This window comes from Phyllobates terribilis, unplaced genomic scaffold (assembly GCF_046119375.1).
Source record: "Phyllobates terribilis strain yellow unplaced genomic scaffold, ASM4611937v1 Scaffold_2__4_contigs__length_985480577, whole genome shotgun sequence".
Lineage (NCBI taxonomy): Eukaryota > Metazoa > Chordata > Amphibia > Anura > Dendrobatidae > Phyllobates > Phyllobates terribilis.
This window is the reverse complement of record NW_027362762.1, coordinates 780,885,279-780,898,318: the sequence shown is the minus strand read 5'-3', so window position 1 is coordinate 780,898,318 and position 13,040 is coordinate 780,885,279. Positions and strand designations below refer to the sequence as shown.

General features: G+C 49.2%; 1 protein-coding gene across 2 annotated transcripts in view; it reads left to right on the top strand.

Moving 5' to 3' along the window:
- ASMT (acetylserotonin O-methyltransferase) overlaps positions 1-13,040 on the top strand; it is a 106,651-nt gene that overhangs the window by 48,614 nt on the left and 44,997 nt on the right. For both annotated transcript variants that reach the window (XM_073667359.1, XM_073667358.1), the window contains exon 5: positions 7,847-7,915. In XM_073667359.1, the coding sequence (XP_073523460.1) occupies positions 7,847-7,915 (69 nt within the window). The remainder of the gene's footprint in view (positions 1-7,846; positions 7,916-13,040) is intronic.

The window sequence follows — 13,040 nt, the reverse complement described above, 5'->3', positions numbered from 1 at the left end:
GCCTTCCAACTCCTGTCAGTCTGTCTATGGACCAGCTTGCCTGCTCACCTGGGAGCACACATCTGCTACCTGCCTGCTAGCCTACCTGGAGGCTCCGCCGTCACGTGCTGTGACCACCTGCCTGTCCAGTGACTCCTGCCCGCTCACCTGGGAGCGCTCATCTGCTGCCTGTCTGCTAGCCTACCTGGAGGCTCTGCCGTCACGTGCTGTGACCACCCGCCTGTCCAGAGACTTCTGCCCGCTCACCTGGGAGCGCTCATCTGCCGCCTGTCTGTTGGTCTTCCTGGAGGCTCCGCCGTCACATGCTGTGACCACCCGTTCATCCAGAGACTCTCGCCTGCTCACCTGGGAGCTCACGTCTATCATCAGCCGCCACAGGTCGTACCAACCCTTTACCCAGAGACTGCCCCGGTCACTTGCCGTGACCATCTGCCCGTTCATCCAGAGACTGCCCCGGTCACTTGCCGTGACCATCTGCCCGTTCATTCAGAGACTGCCCCGGTCACTTGCCGTGACCATCTGCCCGTTCATCCAGAGACTGCCCCGGTCACTTGCCGTGACCTCCAGCCCGTTCACTCAGAGACTGTCCCGGTCACCTGCTGTGACTTCCTGCCCGTCTTCCCTGGTCGCCACCCGCTCCCTTACAAGGACCGCCCCCTTGTATAGTAGCTCAGAGGTTCCGCCTCCCAGACCCGTTACAGTTTGCTCGGGCCATGGAACCCGGTGGCACCCAAGCTCCCTCGCTCTCGGACCTGTGTCATGAACTGTCCCGTCAAAGGTCCCAACAGGAGTCCATCCTGGGTCACCTGCGGAATGTCAATACTCGCCTGGACACTCTGACTGCTCCACCAGCAACCTCCGCCAGTGCCATGTCTCGCAATCCGGCAGCTCCGCTGCCCACTAATACCATGGTATCCTACCCCGGACCCCGGCTTTCTGCACCTCCTCGCTTCGGAGGCGACTCCGCCCAGGCTCGGGGCTTCATAAATCAGTGCACCCTGCACTTTGAACTATTGTCCCACCAGTTTAACTCCGACCGAGCCAAAATTGCATTCATCATGTCCCATCTCACCGGGGAGGCCCTGGCCTGGCTAAATCCTCTATGGGAGAGAGGAGACCCCCTGGTGTCCAACTTGCCTGCTTTTCTCACGGCTTTCCGGAAAGTCTTCGACGAACCCGGACGGAAGACCTCATCCGCATCATCACTGCTACGCCTCCGTCAGGGAAGTCTCACCGTGGGCCAATATGCCATACGGTTCCGTACCCTTGCCTCGGAGCTGGCCTGGGAAAATGACGCTCTGGTATCCGTCTTCTGGGAGGGTCTGTCCGGCCGTATTAAAGATGAACTTGCCGGTCGGGACATCCCTACCACTCTCGATGACCTAATAACTCTTGCCACCCGGATTGACCTACGGTTCCAGGAGCGTGCCAAAGAGGTCACCCGTGAGAGGAGGTTACCACGTCTAGCTCCTACTTTTCAGAGACCCGTCACTCCCTCCGTCTCTACCCAGGTACACTCTCCTGAGCCTATGCAGGTCGACCAGACCAAGATGGTCAAAACCCGTCAGGACTTACGCCGTGCCGAGGGGAGCTGCTTCTACTGTGGCAGTAAGGAGCACCGGATCCGTACCTGCCCGGAGAGGTCGGGAAACGCCTGTGTCTAGGTTCGCTCAGAGAGGTCGACCTAGACAAGAATAAATCCTCTCCATCTCTGCTGTTGTCAGTCTCAATCGTCTGCGGGGAGAACCGTTATTTCGAACTAGCCCAACTTGACTCTGGAGCAGCCGGGAATCTTATTTCACAGTCCCTGGTAGAGAAATACCGCATCCCCACCAAACCTCTGGCTGTACCCTTGTCTGTTGCTGCCGTGGATGGGGGTCTCTTACCACGCCCCATCCAACTCATCACCGAATCCATTACTCTGCAGGTGGGAATGCTGCATTCTGAGAGTATCTCCTTTCATGTTCTGCCTGGACTCTCCCACGCCCTCTTGCTAGGCCTACCTTGGCTCCAGAGACATGCACCCGTGCTTGACTGGCAGACCGGAGAAGTCCTTCGCTGGGGACAGGACTGCCATAAGACCTGTCTGGTTCCCGTCCATCCCGTCCGTCCTTCTCCTACCCCAGCTAATCTACCTGGACTTCCGATTCCTTATTGGTCTTATGCTGATGTCTTTAATAAAAAGGAAGCAGAGACACTACCCCCTCATAGACCATACGACTGCCCTATCGACCTGTTACCTGGTACTACTCCTCCCCGTGGGCGTATTTATCCATTATCCGCTGCTGAGACCCGGTCGATGTCCGAATATATTGAGGAGAATCTGGCCAGGGGATTCATCCAGAAATCTACCTCCCCGGCGGGAGCAGGCTTCTTTTTCGTCAAAAAGAAGGACGGCTCTCTCCGTCCCTGTATAGACTATAGAGGCCTTAACCAGATCACGGTGAAGAATAAGTACCCCCTTCCGCTCATTCCGGAGTTATTTGATCGTCTGAGGGGGGCTAGAATCTTCACCAAACTGGACCTCCGTGGGGCGTACAACCTGGTTCGTATCCGTCAGGGGGATGAATGGAAGACGGCATTCAACACCCGGGACAGCCACTATGAATATCTGGTAATGCCCTTTGGTCTCTGTAACGCTCCTGCCGTCTTTCAAGAGTTGGTCAATGACATCTTCCGGGACCGTCTCTACTCCTGCGTAGTGGTGTACCTGGACGACATCTTGGTCTTCTCTCCGGATCTCCAGACTCACCGGAGGGACGTTCGTCAGGTCCTGCTCAGGCTCAGGCAGAATCACCTCTTCGCTAAATACGAGAAGTGCCTCTTTGAGCAGACCTCGCTTCCGTTTTTGGGCTACATTATTTCTCAGACCGGCCTACGAATGGATCCAGAGAAGCTGTCTGCCATCGAGAAATGGCCTCTACCGGAGGGGTTGAAGGCCATTCAGCGATTCCTGGGCTTCGCTAACTACTACCGCCTCTTCATACCACACTTCTCTTCCCGGACTGCCCCAATTTCCGCGCTCACCCGTAAGGGTACTAATCCCAAAGAGTGGCCGCCCGAAGCTGAGGAGGCCTTTCTTTCCCTAAAACAGGCCTTCTCTTCCGCCCCGGTGCTGCATCGCCCGGACGGCAACAAGCAGTTCTTCCTGGAAGTTGACGCCTCCTCCTCTGGAGCCGGAGCGGTACTTACTCAAAAATCATCTTCCGGGAGAATGGTAAATTGTGGCTTCTTCTCCAAACTCTTCTCCTCTTCTGAGCGCAACTATTCCATAGGAGACCGAGAGTTATTGGCCATCAAGCTGGCATTGGAGGAGTGGCGTTACCTACTCGAGGGGGCTCTTCACCCGGTAATAATTTACACTGACCACAAGAACTTGGCTTACCTCCAGCATGCCCAGAGACTTAACCCGCGCCAAGCCCGGTGGTCCTTGTTTTTTGCTCGCTTTGATTTTGTTCTTCATTTTCGCCCGGCTGACAAAAACGTCAAAGCAGACGCCTTGTCCCGATCCTTTCTGGTGTCCGATCTCGAGGAAGAACCTAAACATATCATCGATCCCGCCAGAGTAATGCAGGTGGCTCCCGTGAGTCTAAATCGTCTCCCTCCCGGTAAGACGTTTGTTTCAGTACCTGATCGGAAGAAGATCCTACACTGGGGCCATTCGTCTAAACTAGCTGGCCACGCCAGTCAGAAAAAGACCCTCCAGCTTATTGCCCGGCACTGCTGGTGGCCTACCCTGCACAAGGACGTAATAGACTTTGTTTCTGCCTGTGTGTCCTGCGCCCGCAACAAAGTCCCGAGACACCTGCCAGCCGGTCGCCTCCTTCCGCTTCCTGTGCCTGCTGCCCCCTGGCAGCATATTGCTATGGACTTCATAACTGATCTCCCCGTCTCCGCCGGTTGTACGGTCATTTGGGTGGTCGCTGATCGCTTTTCCAAGATGGCTCACTTTATTCCCCTGCCAGCCCTCCCGTCTGCACCCGAGCTGGCTAAAGACTTTATCCGCCACATCTTCCGTCTTCATGGCCTGCCCCTCCACATCGTGTCGGATCGTGGGGTACAGTTCACCTCACGTTTCTGGAGAGCCACTTGTAAACTGCTAGACGTCACCCTGGACTTCTCTTCCGCTTACCACCCACAGTCCAATGGTCAAGTGGAGCGGATCAGTCAGAACCTGACCAGTTACCTCCGGCACTTTGTTAATGCCCATCATTCAGACTGGGTGGATCTCCTACCATGGGCCGAGTTCTCTTATAACAATCACGAGAGCGAATCCTCCTCCAAATCCCCGTTTTTTGTAGTCTTCGGTCAGCATCCTCGGATTCCTTTTCCTGTCTCCACCTCTGTGGACAACCCGGCTGCGGAATCTCTCGTTAGCAAATTTTCCTCCATTTGGGAGAGTACCCGATCCGCACTCCTTCAGTCGTCCGAACGGATGAAAAGACACGCTGACAAAAAACGCCTGGATCCTCCACAATTTCGTCCTGGAGATAAAGTCTGGCTCTCATCTAAATATGTCCGACTCAAGATACCTTCTTACAAGTTAGGGCCTCGGTTCATCGGTCCTCTGGAGGTCATCAGTCAGATCAACCCGGTGGCCTATAAATTGAAACTCCCGGCCAACTTACGGATCCCTAACTCCTTCCATGTATCTCTCCTCAAACCTGTGGTACTTAACTCTTTTTCCAAGTCTACAGGTACGCCTCCTGCTCCGGTTTCTGCTGAGGACGAGTTTGAGGTAGAGAACATTCTTGCCACCAAAAGGGTAAGAGGAAAGACCTTTTTTCTAGTAGATTGGAAGGGGTTTGGTCCTGAGGAGAGAACGTGGGAGCCCCGGGAGAACATCCATGCCCCTCTTATCCTAGCTAAATTTCTGTCTGGCCTAAAAAAGGGGGGGCCTAAAGGGGGGGGTACTGTAGCGCCGGCGTCCCTGCCCTCTGCTAGGCAGGGACGCTGTTCCCCTCACCTCTCTGCTCCGTGCCCGGCGTCCTCCTCCCGCTCTGCTGGCAGCGCGCACTCCTTCCCGGCCACTGTGCTTAGGGCGCGCGCGCTCTCCCTCCCTCTTAAAGGGGCCGCGCGCGCCGTCCTAAGGAGTCCCCGGCCAATGGCCGGAGGACTTCACCATATATAAGGCACCTCCTCCAAAATGGAGGTGCCCGAGCAATGTTGTTGCACTGTTCACTACTCTGCTTCAGCCCTCAGGTCCCGTTGCCAGTTACCTGCCAGATACCTGCCAGATTCCTGCCAGCTTGCTGTCTTATTCCTGCCTGATTATCTGCTTCCTGCCTGCTAGTCTGAGGTCCGACGGTCTGCCTTACTACTCCTGTCAGTCTGTCTAAGGACCAGCCTGTCCGCTCACCTGGGAGCGCACTTCAGCCACCTGCCTGCTTGCCTGAGGTCCGACGGTCTGCCTTCCAACTCCTGTCAGTCTGTCTATGGACCAGCTTGCCTGCTCACCTGGGAGCACACATCTGCTACCTGCCTGCTAGCCTACCTGGAGGCTCCGCCGTCACGTGCTGTGACCACCTGCCTGTCCAGTGACTCCTGCCCGCTCACCTGGGAGCGCTCATCTGCTGCCTGTCTGCTAGCCTACCTGGAGGCTCTGCCGTCACGTGCTGTGACCACCCGCCTGTCCAGAGACTTCTGCCCGCTCACCTGGGAGCGCTCATCTGCCGCCTGTCTGTTGGTCTTCCTGGAGGCTCCGCCGTCACATGCTGTGACCACCCGTTCATCCAGAGACTCTCGCCTGCTCACCTGGGAGCTCACGTCTATCATCAGCCGCCACAGGTCGTACCAACCCTTTACCCAGAGACTGCCCCGGTCACTTGCCGTGACCATCTGCCCGTTCATCCAGAGACTGCCCCGGTCACTTGCCGTGACCATCTGCCCGTTCATTCAGAGACTGCCCCGGTCACTTGCCGTGACCATCTGCCCGTTCATTCAGAGACTGCCCCGGTCACTTGCCGTGACCATCTGCCCGTTCATCCAGAGACTGCCCCGGTCACTTGCCGTCACCTCCAGCCCGTTCACTCAGAGACTGTCCCGGTCACCTGCTGTGACTTCCTGCCCGTCTTCCCTGGTCGCCACCCGCTCCCTTACAAGGACCGCCCCCTTGTATAGTAGCTCAGAGGATCCGCCTCCCAGACCCGTTACAATGCATATTAGTACAGATACATTAACTTAAAGAGGTTGTTCACTACTTTAGCATTGATGACCTATCCTTAGGATAGGTCATACATGTCTGATCGGTCAGGGTCCGACACTCAGCACCCTCGCCAATCAACGGTATCGGCAGCGGTGGTCACTGGCCAGAAGTGCTCACTTGCGGAGCTGGCGTCTTCTGATAGTGGCTGAGGCAGGGTACTACACATCTGCCTCCTATTCAAATCAATAGGAGGTTGATGTGCAGTACCCTGTGGCGGCCACTATCACAAGACAAGTGAGTATTTCCGGCCCGTGGTTGCCGACACAGATAACAACTGATCGGCGGGAGTGTCAACTGTAACTTAAGGATAGGTCATCAATGCTAAAGTAATGGCCAACCTCTTTAAAGTGCACCTGTCATTTTTCCCAAAACAGAGTAAAAGTATAATTCTGCTGCCTTATTCCCAAAAAGTTAAAGCTGCTGCTGGTGCCCATGCCAGACTGTCCCAAAGCTGCCACGATTCTTATGGTCTGTAACATGCCATACACTTAAGGATTGGCATCCTTTTCATCATCATTCTGCCAGCACTATTTATGAAAAAAAATCCTCTTACTCCCTATCCCACCTCTCTGTTATGCCTGCATACAGTTCAGACAGGAGAGTAGGAGCAGAGAGTCAGACCCGTCCCCACTTCCTGTAAGTCGTCTCAGCATTTCTTCTTTTAGAGACGGATCACACTTTTTTTTATCTAAAAGCGTCATTTTGGGTAAAGTTTTTTTTTTTAAATTTTGTTAATCATTGCATTGGTGATCATTTAACGGGGTTTTCCCATGAACAAATGTTGATTTTAATCAATAGATCTTGGAATAATAATAATTTGCTTCCTCCCCTGCCCAGGACCTGTGTTATGCACGGTCAGACACAGTCATTACACTGTACACATCAGGGGCACATTTATAAGATTATCTCAGCACAGGAACATTTTATGTAAACACATCCAATTGTTGAAGTTATTATTATTTCAAGATCTATTGATTACAATCAACTTTTTTTCACGGGCAAGCCCCTTTAAGCTTAAGTTTATTCAAACAGTGACCATTTACTTGTAAGTTTTCAGGGTTACCTATTGAGGTGGTTTCCCCTGTACTCATTTTTTTTCCTAAGCAAGGAAAGATTAATGATGGAGAGCAGGACCCATGCACCCTGTCATATATGTATGTAATATTGCACATATGAGATTCTACCTTTCCTGATACAGTATTGGGGGTATGCTCCATATTTATGTGCCTCACATATTGTGCTTCCATTCGGACTTGTAACTACAGTGCTGTATTTGGGGCACACTTTTCAGGACCATGCAGATTTTGGTCTTAAAACTACTACACAAAATATCCAAAAAATAAAATAGCCTAATAGCCTCATCGTGTACAGGCTTTATCATTTATGACTGGAATTGCTTCTAGGCTGTTAAAAACTGTTGGAAGGAGTGAGATTAAGGCAAATGGTTTCGATTTTGTAAAATATAATTGTCCTAACTTGTTTATAAGAAAAAAGTGACAGAAATGTAACAGAGATGAAGCTTTGAAGCTTGAATATAAGATGGTGTTTGCACATGAATAGATAATTGGACATAAAATGTACGGAAGGAAATGTTTTGTCAACTATAAATCTAACCAAATAATGCTCCTTATTATATTGCAGAGAAGGAAAAAGTCAGTATGAGAGGGCTTTTGGGACATCTTCAAAAGAAGTATTTGAAGCTATTTACAGGTAACTTGTGCAGACTGTGTAGCTTTGCAACAATGATTGTTGGTTTTGCAAACAAAATGAAGTTCTGGGCCCATTTTTATGCTTCAAGTATTTCCTGTTGTATAAACACTGAAGCAAGGCTTTGTTATGTAGATATTCTGAAATTACATGTTATTTTGTAACTGTGTATATAATCATTTTGGATACAATTTTAGAAATGTTCAAATACAAATATATTAGAATGTAACCCCTTAGTGATGAAGCCAATTTTGACCTTAATAACCAAGTCAAATTTTACAATTGTGACCAGTGTCTCTTTACGTGATAATAACTCTGGAACGCTTCAACGGATCCCACTGATTCTGAGAATATTTTTTCGTGACACATTGTACTTCATGAGAGTGCTAAAATGTGTTTGCTATGACTTGCCTTTATTTGTGAAAAAAATGAAAATTTGTCAAAAATTTGGAAAATTTCACAATTTTCAAACTTTTAATTTATAAGTTCCCCCTTACCATGTTCTGCAACTTATCCCTCCTTTGCATTGTTACAGGCACAGATAGCTGTTGTGCTGGTTTATTGAAAATTGCCCAATTTGTGCACATTTTCCCCCCACCTCTGTTGGAGCTGGTGTTTGTGTCTCTCCCTATTACCCCTTGGTGGTGAAAAGAGCCAGTACCTCTGCCACCAGCATTGTCTGAGGGTGATGTTTTCAGTAACTTATCTACAACGGCCCTCTTGAACGATTCCATTGTAAAACTCTTTGGTGACTCCAAAAGGAGAGACGGAAATTTGTCCTTGTACCGTGAAAGGTGGCCAACCAGTATAGGTTGTTGGATAAAATGTATATCACGCGAGGGTCTTGCCACAAACACTTACACATGAACTGTGCCATGTGGGCCAAGCTGCAAAAAGGCAAATGTTCTGTGTCCACAACAGTAGAAACAGTACCCATCCTCTCCTCACGCTGACTCGCCTCCTCCCCTTCCTCCACCTCCTCCTCTCCAGCACATCCAGGCTGGACAGACATGAAGCTTGGATTGCGTGTCCCCTCTGTAGCATTATTAGTCCCCTCGGTAGCACAGAAAAACAAGTCTTCTCCCTCCTCATCCCCCTCATCTTCCTCCTCATCACTCAATGTTGCCTCAGAATATTGGCTGGGCTGGGTAGTATCACCCATTGGGAAATCTGGCTCCATACCAACATGCTGGGCACTCAAAGGTTCCTCTTTGAGATTATGCAGTGATTGTTTCAAGAGTGGGATGGTTACGCTGATAATAGCCTGATCACCGCTCATGAGGTTGATGCAGTACTCAAAGTTCTCAAGAACCTCACAAATGTCAGCGATCCACATACACTCGACAGTTGTTGTGTGGTGGCTGACTCTCAGTCTAACAGGCATGATGAAGCTGGTATTCAGCTACTGCCCTCTGCTGTTCACTAATCCTCGCCAACATATGATAGGCTGAGTTCCACCGCGTGGGCAGGTCGCAAATGAGTCGGTGACTTGGCAAATTCAAGCGCTTTTGCAATGCTGTAAGAGCAGCAAAAGCGGTAGAGGAATGGCAGAAATGGGCGCTAATACGGTGTACCTTCTCAAGTAAGTACGGCAAGTCACGGTAAGTTTTCAGAAATTTCTGAACAACTAGATTCAGCACATGAGCCATGTATGGCACGTGTACCAGCTTGCCGACCTTTAAAGCCGCCCCCAGGTTACGCCCATTATCGCAGAAGACCAGACCGGGTGGAGGTGCAGCGGGGAGAGCAACTGATTGGTCTGTTGTTTTAAAGCTTGCCACAGCTCTGCTGCAGTGTGTGCTTTTTGACCTAAACAGATCAGCTTCAGCAGAGCGTGTTGCCGCTTTGCCTATGCACTACTGCACAGGTCCCAGCTTGGCAGTGATGGGGAGGGTAATTTAGCAGAGGATGAGGAGCAGGAGGAGGGCAGAGAGGAAGTGGTATATGAAGAGGCAAAAACCCTGACAGAAGTTGGGCCCGCTATTCTTGGTGTGTGTAGGATGTGTGATGTTCCAGCTTTCGCCTTTGTCCCACCCTCCACCAGGTTCACCCAGTGTGCCGTGACAGGATGTGGTTGATGTTTGTTGTGTGTGAGCAACTGCAGCTTGTGGGCAGGAGGTATGAGTGCCTGCTTCCTGAACATCAGATTCTGAAGGACATAGCCCAAGCGACATGGCATTGGTTTGACCCGCAAAGGCAGATTTGGTACCCTGGTGTTCCGCCCACCTACTGGGGTGCTTGGCTGCCATGTGGTTTTGCATACTGGTGGTGCTCAGATTGCCTTTGCCCTGGCCTCTGCTCAACTTGGTATGACAGATACCACAGACTACAATGTTTTTCTCTGAAGGACTTTCAGAAAAAAAATTCCACACAGCAGCTGAACGCCGCCTTGCCCTGACTTGGTTGACAGCGGGGGTTCTCTTGGAAACAGTTGACCCAGTTCTCACTCTGGGCAAACCACGACCCATTGGTGCCTGTGTTGGTGCTACATATCCATCTTCCTCTGTGTTGCTGTCATGGCTATGCATGCCATGGGTTCAGGTCGGATCAGTGGACTCATCATTGACCACCTCGTCTTCTATCTCATCCTCCTTCCCAGTTGGTATTGTAGGCTGACCTGATGGCAACTGTGTCTCATCATCATCAGCCTCCACCTCTGGAGACAGTAAATGATGTTCCTCCAAGTGGCTTTCTTCTGACCGTAGCTCCTCAAATACTTGAGCATCAACGCACGCCACCTCCTCTTGTCCCTCTTCAATGCTGCATGGTGATAGGCCAGAGCCAACCAAAGGATAAGTACCAAACAGATCCTCGGAGTGGCCAAGCTTGGGGTCATATGTCTCCTGTGACTGATAATGGAGGGAGGAAGGAGAACCGGCTTCAGGATTGCATGGGCCAGCCTTCTGTGTGTCAACAGTAGACTGTGTGGTCGTGGAAGATTTGTTGCTGCTTGGCAAATGCGTAGAGGCCTTATCTGTTATACAAGACAGAATCTGCTCTCGCTCTTCTGGCTTCCACACACGTTTACATTCCAGACCGGGAAATATTTCCAGGAACATAGTGGATGCATCAAGCTCCTTCTGACCTGACACAGACTGAGTGCCTTCTCGCGCACCACTGACAACACCACGTCCACGTCCCTTAACAGGTTTTTTTGGTATTTTGGGTTTTGTTGACAGATTTTCAGATGTTGACAGCCAAAATAGTGGGTAAAATGGCCTGGTGTGTGATTGGTAGCAGGCAGTAGGAAATGTTTGGACTACTGCTTTGCGTAGGACACTAAACTCCTTTTTAAATGGACTAATGTGGACAGAAGGCAGGCTGTCACCCCAAAAACAGTGGGGAAAATGGTCTGGTACGTGCTTTGTAGTAGGCAGTAGGAAATGTTTGGACTACTGCTTTGCATAGGGCACTAACCGCCTTTTTAAGTGGACTAATGTGGACAGCAGAAGCCAGGCTCTGACCGCTAAAACAGAGGGGAAAATAGACCCGTTCTTTTAACAAAAAAAAAAAAAAGGCAGCACAAAATGCTACTACTCTGTGTGCTGGAAAAATATTGCTTTGTCTCTGACAAGAGCTGTTTTAAGATGGACACTGGAAGAACACTTTAACCTCTCCCTACCTAATACACAATCTCTCCCACTCTGTACTCTGACTTTGTTGTGTGTCTTCATCCCTGAAAAGAGCTATTTTTTGGTGGTATTATGGAGCTGGTGAGCAGCTCCTTTAATCTGTCCCTGCTCGAGTATCTCTCCCTCCCTACTCTACACTGAGCTAGTATACACTGCAGGTAGCCCAGGGCTTTTGTTTTATCAAGAGGCCTAAACACTCTCCCTAGCAGCTCAGCGATCTCTCCCTATTCTTATAGAACGCAGGCTCGGGAAGCAATGTGCACAAAATGGCGGCGGCAGAGCTTAAATAGACCCTATGACCCTGGGCGGCCAGCCAATCACAGTAATGCCACAACCAAGATGTCTGCGACATTACTGTGATTGGTTAAGAAGTCCAGCATATTTAGTGGCTGCAAAGAAGGTGCCAAAACTGCAGGGCGGGACATCCGAATATAGCGGGGCGAGTACACAAATACTCGCAATATAACGAGTAACCTGAATACTGTACTATCCGTGCGAATAGTAACAAATACACTGGCTCATCACTAATTTTTATTTACTTTTCCAAAAATTTTTTTTTAAAAAATAACAAACTGTGCATGTGGCTTATCACTTCTATCTTTAAGTATATCTTCTCTTAATATTTTACTATGCTTAAGACATATTATTTATTGTAATGGTAGAGATAGGCAGGGGAAGAGAAAGAAGGACAACAGCAAATTTTATTAAGGGGGGAGGTTAGAAGGGTAAATGGGTTTATCCAAATCTAGAATAAAAACACAAGTTAATGCTGTATAGTCCATTTTCTCAACAAAAAAAAAAGAAAAAATCAGTTTAAATAGGTGAAAACATTCTATTACCTATTATTAACTAAAGAATATACATTTATACCAACTTTATATCCATCAATAATAAACAATATATTCACTTCTAATTATGTTTCTAAAAATTCTACATTTAATAAAACAAACTCTTGTATTCCAAGCCTATATTTATTTTCCAATTGTTATTTCTCCTATTGCAAAGGAGGGATCCTTGTCAGCCACCCAAGGATTTTGCATACTGATTTTTTTGTGATTAGAGGGGACTAGGTGAATGGTGTTGCGAATTCTTTATTCCAGGGGGCCCAATTTGTTGAATATTTGGGATATCTATTGTCTTATTCTTTCTATGATGTCCTCTATTTTTGGAGGATCTTTCCTTTTCCAATGGGATGCAATTACATGATTTGTTACCATTATTATATGTGAGACTATATAGATATTTTCTTTTGGTATATCATTTATCCCTATGGCTAAAATTGTTAATTGTGGAGAGAGTCTTATACTTTTGTGTGTAATCTGTTGTATCAGTTGTTCCACTTTTTTCCATGTTTCTTCAATGGAGGTACATTCTCAAAAGATATCCTTAGTCAGGGCCGGCTCCAGGTTTTTCTGGGCCCCGGGCGAAAGAGTCTCAGTGGGCCCTTTTAACACATACACGATTCATGATGCACAGATACGGCGGAGAAATATATA